Source organism: Phoxinus phoxinus, assembly GCF_949152265.1.
Source record: "Phoxinus phoxinus genome assembly, chromosome: 9".
Lineage (NCBI taxonomy): Eukaryota > Metazoa > Chordata > Actinopteri > Cypriniformes > Leuciscidae > Phoxinus > Phoxinus phoxinus.
In genome coordinates, this window is record NC_136884.1 from 29,188,530 (window position 1) to 29,207,505 (window position 18,976).

At 38.6% G+C, this 18,976-nt stretch overlaps 1 protein-coding gene across 1 annotated transcript; it reads right to left on the reverse strand.

The window, feature by feature from the left end:
• Window positions 1-4,296: 4,296 nt before the first annotated feature.
• On the reverse strand, window positions 4,297-14,243 carry LOC307004261 (uncharacterized protein). Its single transcript, XM_079623354.1, has 3 exons — window positions 14,129-14,243; window positions 13,502-13,643; window positions 4,297-5,687 (listed from the first exon to the last, which is right to left on the reverse strand). The coding sequence occupies exons 2-3, from the start codon at window positions 13,578-13,580 to the stop codon at window positions 4,816-4,818; spliced, it is 951 nt and encodes a 316-aa protein (XP_079479480.1). The 5' UTR covers window positions 13,581-13,643; window positions 14,129-14,243; the 3' UTR covers window positions 4,297-4,815.
• Between the last annotated feature and the right edge of the window lie 4,733 nt (window positions 14,244-18,976).

Here is an 18,976-nt window from a genome sequence, read left to right on the forward strand (position 1 = left end):
GCTGGCTGTGCTATTAGTGCGCCATGCTTGGTCTGCTTGCTCTGGCCTGCAGGGGATGGCCCCGTGTTGCTGCCTGCAGCTATATTTAGGGCCCAAGCCTTGAAAAGGCGAAGGCCCTATTGTTTTCCTCCGGATTATTCTTCTCTATTATTATTATATTACTACCTTTTGGGCACTTTTGGGGGCCTTAACGTGCTCAAAAACTCTTGAAACTTTGCACAAATGTCAGAACCCGCGGCCATTAGAGCCGGACTGAAGCTGGTACCCGGGCGTGGCAGGGGGGCTCGACAGCGCCCCCTGGAACGCGGTCCGAAAACTTGATCCATAAATCAAACACGCTTGCATGGAATAATATGAAACTCGGTACACTTATAGATCTCATCGGTTCATATATCCTTCATGCTCTGACTTTTTACGCCAGCCCAACAGGAAGTCGGCTATTTGGCGTAGTTTAAAAAACACATGCAATGGAATTTAAAATACTCCTCCTAGACGATTCAAACAATCACCACGAAACTCGGTGTGCATGAAGCCAAGACATGGAGGATGATAAATTGCGAGGGGATTTTTGATATCTCAAACGGTTTGGCCGTGGCGAGGAAACGAATTTATGGCGAATATTGGAAACAGGAAGTGTGTTATAACATCCTCATACATTAATTGATCTGGATGAAACTTCAGCAGTGTGTTCGTTGTAAGAGGCCGATCACATGGATGTGACTATTGTGAGTCAAAGTTATAGCGCCACCAACTGGCAGCAGGAAGTGTGTCACTTTCAAAATGCTTTGAATTCACCGTCTTATTTTTACCCGATTTGCTTCAAACTTTATGTGTATAATGTAAACACACGGCAGATGTAGACCTGTGAAAGAATTATTGATATCTTAAATACTGTTGCCATGGCAACGCTTTAAACTTTTATATTCTTTTTGGGTGCATTTGAGGCTCTTAACATGCTTCAAATTGCATGAAACTCAACATACATATCAGATTTATTAGGTACTAGGCATGTGTGAAGTTTCAGAAACGGGCGCGGTGGAGGGGCTCAGTAGCGCCACCTTTAGTCAAAAATGGGGTATTAGTTTTACCTACAGTAACAAAAATCGGTATTTATATTTATCTCCCCGAGCCGGACAACTTTCTAATTTACAGTCATTAGCTCCGACCAACAGGAAGTCAGATATTTTTGTTTGAATGTGATTTGATGGGAATTTTGCCAGTCTCTCTCAGTGTCTGTGTGTGTGAGAGAGGAGGGGGGCTTTATTTTAACCCTTTCTCTGCTGTGTGGGACTTCTCGGGCACTTTTGGGGCCCTTAACGTGCTCGAAAACTCTTGAAACTTTGCACACAGGTCAGAACCTGCGGCCATCAGGGCTGGGCTGAAGCTGGTACCCGGGCGTGGCAGGGGAGCTCAACAGCGCCCCCTTGAACGTGGTCCGAAAAACTTGGTCCATATATCAAACACGTTTGCATGTAATAATATGAAACTCGGTACACATATAGATTTAATCGGGCCGAACAACTTTCGTGCTCTAAGTTTTACGCCAGTCCAACAGGAAGTCGGCTATTATGGGCTGTATGAAAATGCATGCCCCTGGAATTTGATATACTCCTCCAAGAAAAATTATCCTATCGCCACCAAACTCGGTCAGCATGAAGTCAAGACATGGAGGATGCTAAATTGCGGACAGATTTTTGATATCTCGAACGGTTTGGCCGTGGCGAGGAAACGAAGTTATGGCGAGAAAAGAAAAACACAATGTGTTATAACGTCTTCATACATTTATTGATCTTGATGAAACTTCAGCAGTGTGTTTGTTGTAAGAGGGCGATCACATGGATGTGACTATTGTGAGTCAAAGTTATAGCGCCACCAACTGGCAGCAGGAAGCGTGTTACTTTCAAGATACTTTTGACTAAAGTGGGTGGGTTATTTTTACCTACAGTCACAAAACTCGGTCTGTATATTGTGCTTATCGATCCGGACAACTTTCTCATTTACAGTCATTAGCTCCAACCAACAGGAAGTCAGATATTTTGGTTTGAATGTGGTTTTGTCTCTCTCTGACAGAGTTCCCCCTGCCATTCTCTCTGTGTTTGTGTGTGTGTGTGTGTGTGGAGTGGGGGGGAGGGGAGGGAGGGAGGGCACACACACAGACAGCCCCCCCCCCCCCTTTTCTGTGTGTGTTTGGAGGGGAGCAGAAAGACTCACACTGATACAAGCTCTAAAGCAGACTTCTTCTCGACAGTCAAAGCGGGGTTACGTTATTGCCCGTCGTGCACAGGAACCCGAAAGGCAACGGGGTGGCGGCTTTTTATATATATATATATATATATATATATATATATATATATATATATATATATATATAAATATAGCTGCAAGCAGCGATGGAGGGCCCAAGCCGGTGGCAGCGCCAGCCCGGTGCCTTTAGTGTAACTAAAGGCACCAGGGTGGCGGTGCCACCGGCTTGGGCCCGTAATCGCTGCTTGCAGCTATATTTATATTTTGACTTGGATCTGTATTCATTTAGTCAGTTTGTCCTAAAGCCAACACGCCCGCCCATGGTGCAGGACATTCTGATTTTGTAGAAAGTAGGCATCTATTAATCTTACTCTTTTTCAGCAAAAAATGCAAAAAAACTGCTAATATTAATTGTGAACATTGTCTTAAGATGTTGAAAAAGAAAATGAAGTTATATGTACCGGTATATCTTTGTATATATAGCCCTTTTTCCCTTTTTCTCTGTCATTTGATGCATGTTTGGTTGTTGTGTTTTAAAAGATTAGTTGTCAATAGCTACGTTTACATGGACACCTTTTGGTTCAATCGGAATGAAATCAATACGATTTATGAATCCGAATACAGTGTTTACATGAACGATAAATAAAGTAATCGGGTTGATGTGTGCGTTTATATGTCACAAGTTTCAAATCAGAAGTGATTTTTTTGACATGCGCACATTGATTTTTCCAGTAAATCCAGAGACAATTGAGACAGACTACTAATACAAAAATAAGGTAGTAATTTATGATTACCTGAATGTAAATGCCTTTTAGCCATTGCTTACAAAACAATATTTATTTTTCTATGTAGTGATGTTCTTAATGTTGACTCTTTCCCCGCCAGTTTTTTGTTTTGTTTTTAATGATGCCAGCCACCGCCAGCGATTTAGGTCATTTTCACAAAAATGTCATGGCCCGCAGAATATTTTGTTGTATGAATATCTGAACATGCAATATATCAGAAGAAAGTACAGACTATCTGCAAAAAAAAAGGATTTATTCTAGATTCATGCATTCTTCTTTTATAAACATTCGAATGTTGGTATGTTTCATAAAAAAAATAGCAAAATTGCTGAGAAAATCAAATTTTTGTCAAAGACTACACGTCCAGATGGGATTCAGAACGACGATCAAAACACAGATAGAGTAGATAAAGTCCATCAAGACCTCTAATGCTTCACAGCTCAAAACTCATCCTGGGTCGACATTTCATTCAGCAACATTAAGCAGTTTTGATTTACTGTAGTGTATATGGTGTTTATTGTTGATGATTGCATTATTTTTCATATGCATATAATATCACTTGTTTCTACATCTTTTTCGCCTGTGTTTTGATCTGGTGATTCTGTACTCTTTTCAGAAGACTTCATAGCGCCCCCTACCATATAACAGTGAAAACACAGAAGAGCATTCCGAAGAGCTTTAAATCCACAGGCGGACAGCAATGAAACTACATGTATAACACAATAATATCAGACAAAGGAACTGAACACTAACAGGTATGATGTAATTACTAAAAAATCCATGGTAAAAAACAAACAAAATAGTGACAGGAAAATAAGGGAAAACAAATGAATCCAAAACAGTGATGCGCGGGTTGATCCAAAATGAGCGGGTACCTGCAGTCACCTGCGGTTACGAGTCATCCAAAAATATTTTTAATGATATTCGGGTCGCGGTCGGGTCGTTTGAAATAAAGATGCCAATTAAACCTTTGTAATTTATATAGTACTAGACACAATTTTCTATGAAATACATAGGTCTACACTTTATTGTCTGAATAACTGGCGCGAGGATGACGCACGAGCTCAGTCTGCAGTCAGAGATGAAAGTGGGAAATCCTTATTTACCTTTTGAATGTTGAGCGTTATTAACTTTTGAATAAAAGCTGACACGGGACAAAATGCCCGATTTCCCAACACGTTGAACTGAGCAATGCCATTGTGCCTTTTTAATAGGCTACTTTTAAACGCATATAGCTAATGTCAGTTTTTTTGTATTTTCTGAGAGGGGGCGGGATTTTTGTTGGGAAAGTCGGAGACGCACATGTGTTTATCCAATTGATTAGATTGGATAAACACATGCAGCATCTTAATTGTTAAGAAAATTAAACGATAAATGAATAAATCCAGCCTATATTACATAACACTAGGCTATATCATACAGCATTCAGAAAAATGCTGCACCCGCACCTAGTTCCTACGTCTATGGCCCAATGACGCTACGATGAGCATTTACTAACTACTTTTAAAAAATGCGGGTCAGGAAGTGGGTCGGGTACAATATTTATTTCTTTTTTTTTTTGCGGTCCGAGTTGCGGGAGGGTTAGTTGAAAACGTCGGTCGGGTGCGGGTTGTTTATACATAGACCCGCGCATCACTGATCCAAAACTGAGACAATTGGCCCGAATACGCCAATATTGATGTCTAACCTGCCACTAATACAGTACTGATGAAGACAATTTCACTGCCTGTTCTAAAGTAATTTCCAGTAACCAATGCTGATTTTAGAAATCCTCCAGAGCTGAGATTCATATAATGGGCTTTTTGTTTCTACGCGCTGTAACCGGTAGAGCAATCACAACACTGCTATTTCCAGTGTGAGCTCTCAAATGAAGTTTCAGGTCTCTTCGATATGTGAAACTCATGTCACACTGAAGACACATGAAAGGTTTCTCTCCAGTGTGAAGCCTCATGTGGACTTGCAAGACTCCTTTTTCATTGAAACCTTTTCCACACTGTTGGCAGATGAAAGGCTTCTCTCCAGTGTGAACTCTCACGTGAACATCGAGGTTTGATTTGCTTGAGCAAGTCCTTCCACAGTAATGGCACATGAAAGGCTTCTCTCCAATGTGACTTATCACGTGCCACTCAAGGTGATTGCTGTCTGTGAAAATTCTTTCGCATTGATGGCATTTAAAGCAGTTTTCTCTCGAGTGAAGCTTCATGTGGCTATTAAGGTATAGTTTACGTCTGAAACTCTTTCCACATCGATCACATGAGAAAGGAGTTTCTCCCGTGTGAATTCTTTTGTGGTCATTCAGCGTTCCTTGATGTGCAAAACTTTTTCCACACAGTTGGCAGGTGAAGGGCTTTTCTCCCGTGTGAACTCTCATGTGGACTTTAAGGTTTCCTTTTGTAGTGAAACTATTTCCACACTGTTGGCAGGGGTAAGGACTCTCTCCACTGTGAATTCTCACGTGAGCTTTAAGATTTTCACGTTTACTGAAACTCTTTTCACACTGAAAGCAGGTGAAATAACGTCTGCCCCCCGTCTTTTGAGCTCTTTTTCGTGAGGGAGTCTTTCCTGAGCAGCTAGGATGGTTTTCCCCAGCTATGAAATCATGTTTCTCTTTCTTTACAACATTCAGGTCTTGAATCTCCTCTTCCAGCAGCATCGGGTCTAAGGTGAAAACAAATAAATACAAGTTTAAGCCCAGTTTAATGGCACTCCACAATATATGTTTGTTTGTACCATCTGGATACTCAATATTGATCAGGTGAATGCATGTTTTAAACATTTATTCGTAAAGACAAGTAATCACATTTATAAACAAACGCGCTACTATGTTGAATAACGCACACACTGTATCACCACCGCTGTTCTGTGATTAATAAAATAGCTTACAAAAATGAAAGTTTTAGCATATATTTCTGTTTTTTGAAAGAAGTAAAACCCAGTTTCACTTTTAGTAGAGACACGGCTCAGACAGGTAGGAGTAATTCACACACTCAACAGGCTCTCTTACTACTGGACTCAAATGTAGTTTTGCTGTGCAATATTATCTATACTTTATTATTTAGAACTAGCAGAAATCTGTAAGAAATAATGACCCATACACAAACGAATAGATAAAAATAAGCTGTTAAAGGGATAGTTCACTTTGAAATAAAATTTTGGTATGTTTTAGCTTACCTCAAGGGCATCCAAGATGTAGGTGTCTTTTTTTCCGCAGTAGTTTCAATTTTGATATTTTTAGGTCAAACCGTTCTTGTCTGACAGTCATATCATGCAGGTCTATGGTCACTGTCCAAAGAGTCCAAATTAAACAATTCCCCATCGTAAGTACACATTGATGGCCTAAGACACGAAACGAGCGGTTTGTGTGAGAAAACGAACGGTATTTATATTGTTTTTACCTCTTGTAACACAGCAACGACCAAGTGATGTGAGGGCGCGGGCGCTTCCTTCTGTGTGACGTGTACGCAGACTGGTGCATAGATGTATACACTAGAAGTCGCCTTGGCTATGGCAGTTCATTGGAACAAATGTCTTTAATGCGACATCTAGTGTATATATATATCTATGCACCAATCTGCATACACGTCTCACAGAAGGAAGCGCCCGCGCCCTCAGATCACTTGGACGTGGCTGTGTTACAAGAGGTAAAAACAATATAAATACCGTTCGTTTTCTCACACAAACCGCTCGTTTCGTGTCTTAGGCCATCAATGTGTACTTACGATGGGGAATTGTTTAATTTGGACGATGGGGAATTGTTTTAATTTTAATAATTTATTTAAATAATTGTTTTAAAAAAGACACCTACATCTTGGATGCCCTTGAGGTAAGCTAAAATATACCACAATTTAATTTCAAAGTGAACTATCCCTTTAAGTAGGAGCAATGCTTTTGTGGGCAGTGCTACAAATGCCGCAGCTGTGCACAAGGTTCTGGCTTCTCAAGCCAACATCAACTTTTGTTCACAAACTTTAGCCTCTAGTTGCAAATTGTGGCAAGCATTCCCATCTCGTGTTTTTACTAATGATGTAATCAGCGATTAGTCGATGTCAGCTCGACTTTAATCACATGAGGTCGTTCAAACTCAAAGTAGTGTGATTTTCAGGCTTACGGGTTAATAATAGAAATATAGGGTAACTTGGTGAGAAAGATCAACATACCCAAAAAAAAAAGTCTAAGATCCACACTGGGAATATGAAAACAAAACAGCTTTAGTTAGATAATAGAGGATACGGTGAATGAAATAGGTCAGTAGTAGTATGATTTCTTGCCTAAAGTGATATGGTCATAGGGGTTCTCAACTCTGGCTCATGAGATCCACTTTCCTCCAGAGTTCAGCTCATACCCTGATCAAACACACCTGAACCAGTTAATCAAGGACTTTAGCATACCAAGGAATGTAAAGACGGATATCAAAATTTGGATTTCAAAAGCGTTTTTGCAATAACATTACAGGTGCTGGTCATATAATTAAAATATCATGAAAAAGTTGATTTAATTCAGTAATTCCATTCAAAAAGTGAAAATTGTATATTATATTCATTCATTACACGCAGACTGATATATTTCAAATGTTTATTTCTTTTAAATTTGATGATTATAACTGACAACTAATGAATATCCCAAATTCAGGAACTCAGAAAATTAGAATATTACTGAAGACCAATACAAAAAAAGGATTTTTAGAAATGCTGGCCAACTGAAAAGTATGAACATGTACAGCACTCAATACTTAGTTGCGGCTCCTTTTGCCTAAATTACTGCAGCGTGGCATGGAGTCGATCAGTCTGTGGCACTGCTCAGGTGTTATGAGCCCAGGTTGCTCTGATAGTGGCCTTCAGCTCTTCTGCATTGTTGGGTTTGGCGTATCGCATCTTCCTCTTCACAATACCCCACAGATTTTCTATAGGGTTAAGGTCAGGCAAGTTTGCTGGCCAATTAAGAACAGGGATACCATGGTCCTTAAACCAGGTACTTGGTAGCTTTGGCACTGTGTGCAGGTGCGAAGTCCTGTTGGAAAATGAAATCTGCATAAAGTTGGTCAGCAGCAGGAAGCATGAAGTGCTCTAAAACTTCCTGGTAGACGGCTCCAATGAGATGCAAAATTTGCAATAGAGGACTTAGGTCCACTGTGCTTTATTAAATCCAGAGTCACCGCAGCCGTCTACCAGGACATGATCAGAGCACTTCATGCTTCCTTCATTTTCCAGCAGGATTTGCACCTGCCCACACTGCCAAAAGAACCAAAACCTGGTTCAATGACCATGGTATTACTGTGTGATTTCATGTAATATTCTCATTTTCTGGGATTTTGATTTTGTGAGTTTCATAAGCTGTAAGCCATAATCATCAAAATTATAACAAATAAAGGCTTGAAATATCTCACTTTGCATGTAATGAGTCTATATAATATATTAGTTTCACCTGTTAAGTTAAATTCTTGAAATAAATCAACTTTTTGATGATATTCTAATTATATAACCAGCACCTGTATTTCTCTGGAACACTAGGTGGCGCTGTTTTCAAACTTCTCAGGTAACTACAGGACATGCTGTTGATGACCCCCCCCTACCTACCTAATTTTGTGTAGATGTGTGAAATATTTTAAAAGATATTGTAATTTAAGACAACATTCAAAATGGCGGAAAGATGTTTTGCATGATCTGGACAAAATTGGGCACAAAATGTTGTTTTGAGTTGAAATATTTTATCTCACTCACTTGAAGTAAACGTGAAGCTTCCGCTAAGAAAAGTTTGCAGCAAGTGCCTTTGAGCCAAAGACGAACGAAGTTCAAACAAGACTATTAAGAGTGAATTTAAGGAATAATAATGTATATTCATTGTACACTTACTACACCGATTTTTTTTTTACCACATAATTACAGGGACATATTGAATAGAGATTAAGGTTTTAAATCTTAATTGTTTATAAATCCATTTTGTACATCGTACAAAACAGTCGGCCAGACAAGATGATCGCAACAATATTATCAAACGTTGTAAACAATTAATCAACTTTGATTTAATTTTCAATACAATCCAAAACGGAGACGCAAGAGGGCAAGTTGTATATGAATGAAACGAGAGAGTGCGTCCGTTGTGATACATGGATGTGTGCAGTGTTATAATGCGTTGCTATTGCCTCTATGCACGGTCGCTTGCGCGTTTTGTCCCAGCCCGCCCAGTTGCGACGGTCATTATAAGGAAGGAAATGCCACAGAAGAGAATCTTGCTTTAAAAAGTGCCTAGAGCTGCTTGTTTTACCTGTTGCTGATTTTCACATATAAAACTTGTTGAAATGTTTTCAGTGTGAGCAACAGTTCTTTTTGAACACTTTCATCTCGTTTTAACAAAACCGTGACAACATTGATAATCACGGTAATTTTGGTCACTATATTAGTGATATTAAATTTTCATACCGTCCCATAATCTGAGATATATACAATTTTAAGAGATCAAGCTGACTCAACATTAACTTCATTAAAAAGCTTATGGCAAAAAGATCTTGATTGTAATTTTGATGATGATCAGTGGGATATTATATACAAAAGTTAATTCACTCTATAGTAACAAAATAATTTGACAAAATTACAAATTTATACAAAGAATATATTTGACCCCTGTTCGCCTTAGTAAGATTTATTCTGGTGCATCTCCTTTGTGCAATAGACACATAGTGGTACCATTATGCATATTCTTTGGAACGGCAAAAAACTAAATACGTTTTGGGATTCTGTACATGAGTTCTCTGTGATGGCCCTGAAGAAAAAAATATTACAAGACTCCTTTAATATATATTTTTGGTGTGGACTTATATCAGACCCTGTATTTATCAAAATAATATGTCCGATTTCTTATGCATTTAAGAAATGTATTCTACTAAACTGGAAAAAAGGATATCCTCCAACAATTGAATTATTTAGGCATATCATAAACAACACACTGAACATGGAATATTTAACATACAGTTTAAAAAACAAAACCCACATCTTAGAGACCTGGAATATTTTTACGGACCTAATATAAACCATTTGACTCATGTCTTTGTAATTTACTATCCATACTGACCATTTATGTCCTGTTATTTTAGCTCAGTTTTAATTAGTTATCACAAACTGGATTTGTTGATATGTTTTAATACATGTATACTCTGATGCTGCTTAAAGGTTGTGTAGGTAAGAATTGTCTAAAGAACTTTTTTTCAAATTGGCTTAAAGGGTAACTAAACACTAAACCAACTTTTTTTAGTTAATGATCTGTACGAATGGAGCTTCATAAATGCTGTTCATTGATTCGAGTACTTTTTTTAACATTTGAGTATAAAGTGTTTTAATTTTCAAATATATGGTGTAAAAACGTCTGAGTGCTGCCCTCTTCAGGTTAAACGGATCTCCTGAAGTAGGGGTACTCTCTGACGTAGGGTACTCTGTGACGCTACTCTGCCACGCCCCTGGCAGCCCCTGGTATAAAAGCATCTGGTTCCGTCAACACCAGAGCGAGTCAGGAGTTGGAAATTGGAATTGCGAGTATTGAAAACGATCAGGATAGCGTATTTTAGCATCTAGTTAGCATAGCATTTATAGTTATTTAGATTATTTCGTGTAGCCTAGGTAGTTATTTAGCATAGTTGTTAGTGTTGTTAGAAGCATAGTTAGTTAGTAGCATAGTATTGCATCAGTTAGGATAGTGTAGATTTTTAGCATTCGCTTTATCTGTGTTTAGTACAGTGGTTAGGCTGGTATAGGTGTAGTGTTGCTGGTGGCAACAGCACTGCTGGACTGCATAACTTTCCCCCAAACTTGGAAATTAGCGCCAGTGTTTACATGCACTTGTGTGCCAAACGCTGCTCTTCCTGCATGGACTCCACCACCGCCGGCGCGTTTTGCTGGATATTTTTTTTCACATAGCGGCAAAATATGCTTAACGGAGGTCAATAGTAATAATAATACACTCAGATACTGGCCCCATTCTCTCTTGCGCGGCTGCTTCGCTAGCATCGTCGGATGCCGATCGCGATGCGGGAGTTAATGCGATGCGACACCGCAGTTTGAGCTCGCGGCTCGAATTGATATGGTTTTAGCTCTGTGTCCACAGACAATTCCTCCACTTCAGGTGAGAAAAGTCCTCAACTTTAAATGACCGCTCTGTTGCAAAGCTACTTGCGTCACTCTCCATCTTAGCGAGTCTGACAGCAGCTGTCAATCACTGCGTCACTGCGGGTCTGTCAATCACCCGCTCACCCCGCCCTCGGTTCGTCCGTTGGGCTCTGCCCACTTTTCCAGCATTTTTCAAATATTGCCAGTGGGTGGAGTCAGGCTCTGACCAGGGGTTTAGTAACCCTTTAAACTGTCTTTATATACCAATACATAATTAAAATGTAAGTACTTTGAAAAAGAGATTATAAAAATTGAGTGACTATAGTGTATTTAATCTTCAAAAAACACAGCTCATTAATTCCTACCGGGACGATCAAGTGATTGGCTTGCGCGACTGTCACTCTCCGTCACCATGACTACCGCCGCTATTACTGGCTCTGCCCACGTGCGCGCAGTCGCGCACCCGTTTTTGGGTGGGAGTGAATGGAATTAATCAGCTGTGTTTATTGAAGATTAAATACACTAGAGTCACTCAGTTTGTTATACTCTCTATTTAAAAGTACTTACATTTTAATTATGTATTGGTATATAAAGACAGTTTAAACAAATTTGAATAAAAGTTTTTTTAGACAATTCTGACCTACCCTACCTTTAAAGGCTATGTTGCAGGTTAGAGTACCCAGTGAGCCAATATATAGAAAAATAATGTAGGAACTAGATTTAAATATAAACATATACTTATAAAACGCTATTTAGGCTTCTGGAGTCGTTTTTGTGAGAAAATTTTACTTCCGCATTTGAAAACCGCCAAACCGGAAGTGACGTAGCACGGGGGAGAGCGGTCAAAGTAAACAATAGGAAAGCAATGGATCGCAATGACAGATCGGACGCTGTGGAAATTGTAGCCTAAATGTTTACTCGTATGACGGACATCAGCCATATAATTATGAGCCTTATATGAAGCCAACAGTAGACAGGTCAGGATTAGACAAAACAACGGTCAGAGGAGACACATTGAGCTGTGGTGTGAGGAGAACAGGGCAGGGGTCTCGATGAGAGAACAGTGTTAGCTTATAGATGTATTCACGTTAGCCGACGATGTGTATAACACTATGCTCAGATCACAATATTGTACACATTATTATCATGTATCAGAGGCAAAAGTAAAGCTTTTATTTAGACCCTTACCTGCGTGTGTTGTGTATGTCAGCCATTAGGAGACAGTTTCAAGAGGGACATTATAAAGGTTTTGAATGGCCCCATTTGGTGACAATGAATACAAAAATAATCACAATCACAACTGTCTTACTGTATAAAAGCTTTATATGTAGAAACAGCCAACACAAACATTAAAATTCAGAGTACAGATTGAAAACAAACGTAATATATTATATTTATAATAATAAGTGTCGGCTGCAGACTAATAACAAACATAAATCCATTACAAGTTTATGTAGGATATGTTAATTAAATTAAGACAAGGCACATTAAGACAGGTACATATGTATGCATTTTGTAAAACAGAAGTACAATAAGTGATCTCTGACGGATCCGGGACAGTGTGCACATATCGCCGTCATCATATAACGTTAACTCATATCGCCGGGATTATAATCATGCGGCCTATAGTGAACGCTACACACTACCGCGTTTTTTTCAAAGCAGATGCAGAAGTGAAGTCCCGTCTCTTACCCTGCACAAAACGCACACGGGAGATAGCAACGTCCTTTTTCTTGTTCAGATTCTTGGGAAACCTGTGGACTCGATGTCCTGACAGGCCATAATTCACAATCATTTACCACGACGATGATGATTCATTGAAATACAATAACCACCGAAAACACACTGAATCACGACCGCTTCAACTGAATACCAACCTACTCTGCACTGAGCGAACGCAGACTCAGAGCCCGGCGGCAAACGACTCCCTGTCGTGACGTAATATGACGCGATGGTGAAAAAAAGCGTTTTTTCAACACGGTCAAGGAAACGGTCACGTTTTCTACTAAATTTGTGCCCTTATGTCTTGCAAAACTATTTTAAATCCTGCATTTACTTTTCATATGGTATTTTCATACAAGGTTATATATTCATTTTGAAGAAGAAAAAAAACCCTGCAAGATGCCCTTTAATGTAGAATATTTCAATTGTTTTAATATAACATTGAAATAAAATAAAATAAAAAATAAATATAACAATATAGAATTATAACAAACTTCAGCATGAATCTCTATTGTGTAATTCGTTTTGCCCTTTCCGAGCCGGGTGTAAACTTTGACAATATTGTTTGATACTCATATGACATTCTTTAAAATTATCATTATTTTCTGTACAGCTGGAGATTTTAACAAGGATTAAAGCTGTGAGAATGAAACCAACCTGTTTGTTCCTCAGTATCTTTGTGTTTCAGTGTTGCTTCAATCTTCATGTCTTCACTCTCCTCTTTAATAAAAGCCATCTTTATAATAGTGTGTCACGTGGATCTCAGCAGCTTCACCAGGAGTTTATCTGTGTGTTTGTCCTGTTAAAGATGAGAATAATTAACATTAACATTAAGAAGCGTATCATATCAATGAGCTTTAGTTCAGTAGTTCATTTCACTGGTAATAGAGTCAGTCAGAGTGAGAGTTAACTTAAACATTAACCAAAAAGTCATTAAAAAAATAGCAAGCCTACCATATGAATAAAAGAGCACAAACACACATAGGCTACATGCATCATTAGCACACTATGATTCCATTACTTAGTATACAAATATTTTTGGTGTGATATGTAACTTAATATAGACTGCACTTTCATGAAAACATTCGCTATTGTTTTTTTTTACTACACGTTTGTGTTCGTTAGACTCGGTGATTCGAGCGCATTGAATCACTGAATCATTTCGCTTAGCATTTGGTTTAATTGATTTGAGTCAAAGTATAGAACAACACTTTAATGAGTCTAAATCACAATCTAACCCAGCCAAACAGGGTTTATATCGATCTAATCACTTAAAACACAAACCTTTATTCATCCGAATCACAGCAAATTGAGGAGCAGAGGCACAGCAAAGACGCAGCCATATGACGTCACAACTCCAAACCAAAATAAAAGTACCGGTCAGAAGTTTGGAGACATTACTGTTTAAAAAATATATATATAATATGCTTATTTATTATTAATATTGGAAACAGTTGTGCTGCTTAATATTGTTTTATAACCTGTGATACTTTTTTTTCAGGAAACTTAAAAAGAAATGTTAAAAAGAACAGGGTTTATTCAAAATATACATCTTTTCTAACAATGTAAGTCTTTACTATCACTTTTTATCGATTTAACACATCCTTGCTGAATTAGTGCTGTTATTTATAAAGTAAACAGTACTGTATAAATTCATTAAAAAAAAGTGGGACAACCAGGAATCTGGATCTGGATATTCCAGATATCACGGTATTCAAATGCAAATAGTGACAAATGTGATTTTAAAAAGTGCCAAAACCGTGTTTGAGCTCATATATCAGTAACCTGTCATTGTGTTGTTCTCATATTACAAAACGTGGATTTAAAAAAATATTTATATATATATATCAGAAAAATATATATCTGCAATTTATTACTTAAAACTTCAGGAATTTAAAGTAACCTGAAAAAACATATATACACTGTTTTTAAAATTATAATGCAAGTGACATATTAGTAGCATTTCAGTACAATAAACATTCAGATTTGAGTGTTTCAAAGAAAGCATTTGTTTGTTTTATTTCCCCATATCTTTTTAGAGAACTGGTATCAATCTCAGACGGGTTTGTTAAATAGTTTGCGAAGTCTGCTTGGGTGAATGGAAACCCTACTTGAAGAGGTTGTTCCACATTATTAAGCAAGTCACAGGATGAAATCATGAAATGGTGTAATGTTATGCAAAAGGAATGAAGACAACTAATATTGTGTGAAAACTGAATGGAGATTGTGGAACTAGCATAAGATTTGTGAGTAATTTACAGCACAAGGGAACTCGTCAGATAAAGGCTTATTAATGAAAGTTTCTGTAATTTTTTTTAAATTATATTAAAGGGATAGTTCACTTTGAAATTAAATTTTGATATGTTTTAGCTTACCTGAAGTGCATCCAAGATGTAGGTGTCTTTGTCTCCACAGTAGTTTCAATTTTGATATTTTTAGGTCAAACCGTTGTTGTCTGTCAGTCATATAATGGAGGTCTATGGGTACAGACTCCAAGAGCATGCACAGAGACGTCCAAATTAAACAATTCCTCATCGTTAGTGCACATTGATGGCCTAAGACACGAAACGAGCGGTTTGTGTGAGAAAACGAACAGTATTTATATAGTTTTAATCTATTTCAAGCAACCACGTCCTTGTGATCTGTTTACTTAGTCTGGCAAGCGCCGTAGGGCGCCGGAATGCTCCGGAAATGCTCTCAGTTCTTGATCTGTATATTCTGGTTCAAATAAATACGGTTGTGAAAAAAATTCAATGTTGTCTGTTGATGTCTCAAAATCGTCTTCCATTGCGATTTCTTTTCCGTCTAAATAACTTTAGATGTTCTCAGTGAAAGGTAATACTGCAGAAATCTCTGTGTACACAATGAGTGACGTACATGCACGAGAGAGCACTCCCGGAGCATTCCGGCGCCCTACGGCGCTTGCGCAGACTAAGTAAACAGATCACTAGGACGTGGTTGCTTGAAATAGATTAAAACTATATAAATACTGTTCGTTTTCTCACACAAACCGCTCGTTTCGTGTCTTAGGCCATCAATGTGCACTAACGATGGGGAATTGTTTAATTTGGACGTCTCTGTGCATGCTCTTGGAGTCTGTACCCATAGACCTCCATTATATGACTGACAGACAACAACGGTTTGACCTAAAAATATCAAAATTGAAACTACTGTGGAGACAAAGACACCTACATCTTGGATGCACTTCAGGTAAGCTAAAACATACCAACATTTAATTTCAAAGTGAACTATCCCTTTAAAAGGACAGCTATAAAAAAAAGCCACTTTTGGTATTTGAAGCTGTTGGTGTCTCTGGAGTCTCAAGAACCTCTGCATGCAGGCTGGCAGTGTTGCATTTCAGCAACCTCTAGACAAAAAGATAGATCAAAAGATATGGCAAAATAAAAGAAACAAACACTTTCTTTGAACAACTATAATCTGAATGCTTATTGTACTGAAATACTACTGATATAATAATTTGGAACACAGTGTATACAGAACCGTGGCAAGGGCCTCGTGCCTCTTATGGCCTCGCTCCTGGCCTGCATTTTATGTAGTTTATGTAAAAAATGTATCACCATTTTATCCACCTACTGTACTGTCTTTATAAAGTATCTTCTTATTAAACGGTCTGTACACTTACAAAGTTCTCAATGCTTCAGTTTGCATGTAGGGACCCTCATTATGCCACCGTGTTAGTGTGAGGCTATTTTGAGCCTTGTTAGTGGTGTTAACTAGCGATGTCTTTTTACTTATATTCGATGCCCCATATACTAGCGTTATAAGCTAATCAGTTTTTAGAGATAAAACTCTTTACATTCGATTATCATGAAAACACATCCCATAGAACGATCGACTCGGTAACCATGTGTTAATTACCCCTAGGTTCATTTAAATCATTCAAAGTCTAAGACAACCAGCAGACTTCGGTGTGCAGAAGCAGCTGTTTGTAATGCGCCCCCAATTCATCGCATAAAATCTGGAAAAGACGAGCATTTAGAGGTCATGCTTTAATCAGGTTGACAATTTTCAAAGCTTCGTCGAGGACACTCTGAAGATCATTTGGCATCTTCTTGGCAGCTAAGGCTTGTCTAAGGATTGTGCAGTGGGTCCACACAGCTCTAGGGGCTACCTCTTTAACTCTAGATATGAGACCACTGTGGCAGCCGTCATTGATTTTGCCCCATGACTGCATATACCACAGCAGCGTTCCCAGTCTATATCGTTGTTTTTCACAAATTCATTCAATTTGTTACAAATCTGTTCACCTGTTGTGTGTGTGGGCAAAGCTAAATAGAAACTCTTTTTGAATGTCCATGTTTTTCACATACCGCACATATATTAACAGCTGAGCGCAGCTGGCCACATCCATGGATTCGTCAATCTGGAGTGCGCAAAAAAATTGTCTGTGTCTGATGCTGTCTAACACTTGCGGTCACGGGGGGCACACAGGAAAATAGGTAGATCCAAAAGCAGTATGATGGTAATTATTTATTAAAGCGTAATCCAATTCGTCGTCATCCAGGCAAGGTTCAAAATCCATGTTAGCAATCCTAAATACAAAACAACAATAAACAAAACAAGAACAGACTAGAACCAGACCTCAGAAGTGTGGCGACAATATATGACGACTCCGTGACATGGATTGAAACAGACAGGGTATTTATACACAGAACCAAACAATGTAATGTGAAACAGCTGCGTGCAATGATGAGTGATGAGAACAGACAAAGGATCGTGGGAAATGCAGTTCCAGAATGAATGTGACAGTAAGGGAGAGAGACCTCTAGTGGACACCCGGGGAACACAAACCAGACACTGTGACACTTGCTCCTTCACATCCTGTGCCATGTCTGAGATGCGCTGACTTATTGTGTTGTCAGATAGTGGAACAGAATCGATCTTAGAAGCCGCTGCCTCTCCTACCATCATAGCACACGTCTTTCGCTGCTGGCAGAATTAACGTCTCTCCAATGGTATGTGCTTTGTCATCAGCTAGACGACGTTACTCGTGATGGCACATAGTGGAGGATCTGGGAGATTTGTTCCGTTAAAGGCTGTCACAACAGCTACAGAAAGCTAAAACAACTTCTGGATAATGAGTGTTACGACCACAAGCCAGCAACAAGAGCGGAATGTACATGTTTAAATTCCGTTTAAATTCCACAGGATGCCATCCGACGACGAGGGCAAAAGAAAATGGCTCGCAGCACTTAATTTGAAATTTCCGCCCCGTAGGGTTGCCACCCGTCCCTTAAAATACAGAATCATCCCGTATTTACAAGTAAGATGATGCGTCCCGTATCAAATCAATAAGGGACGCGATTTGTCCCGTATTTTACATTAAGCCCACACATAGTTTAATAAAAACATAAGGATTTTGCAGTATGGATAATACTAATAGCAAATATAAAGAAATCAATTTCGTAGTAGAGAAGCTCATTGCGTGATTGCATTTTAGCGTCTTTGTTTCTATAGCGACTGAGTCTCGTGAACATGCGCTGTAAACCTGCACGTTTTTTAACCCCTCGTGCGCTGTTCGGGTCTTTGACCCCAAATGACGTTTGCTGAAATAAATAAAAAATTATCTTTGTCCAAAGGGCGTGAGACTTTGCACGGTTGACAACACTTTCTATATCTACAAAAAAAATGTAAATCAATTTTAATAATATCTGTTTTTTATGTTAGTGTGGGGGGAAAAAGTCACACTTGTGTTGTTTCAACAAAATGTAATTTTGAAACAACAATAGTTTTTTTTTTTTAGGATTTATAGTTTTAGGAGGATTTATTATATATTTTTTAATTTAGGCTATATAAATAAATAAATAAATATTTTTTATACAAAAACAGTTTTAAAAAAGGGGGAGGGAGCATTTCATGCTCATTCCACTTTGTGGACAGACAATCAACAAAGAAAAATCCATATCCTGAACTTTGGCTTGGATATGATCGTCCATTAAGGAAGAAGAGAAGACGACGAACTTGTTCGGACGAAGGTGAGACTATTAAAGGTGGGGTATGTGATTTGCAAAACGGCTGGCAGATTTTGAAAATACACAACTCAAATGGTCCTACCTTCTTTCCTTTGACTCCACCCATTCAAAGAACATGGACATGGATGGGGGAGGGGGG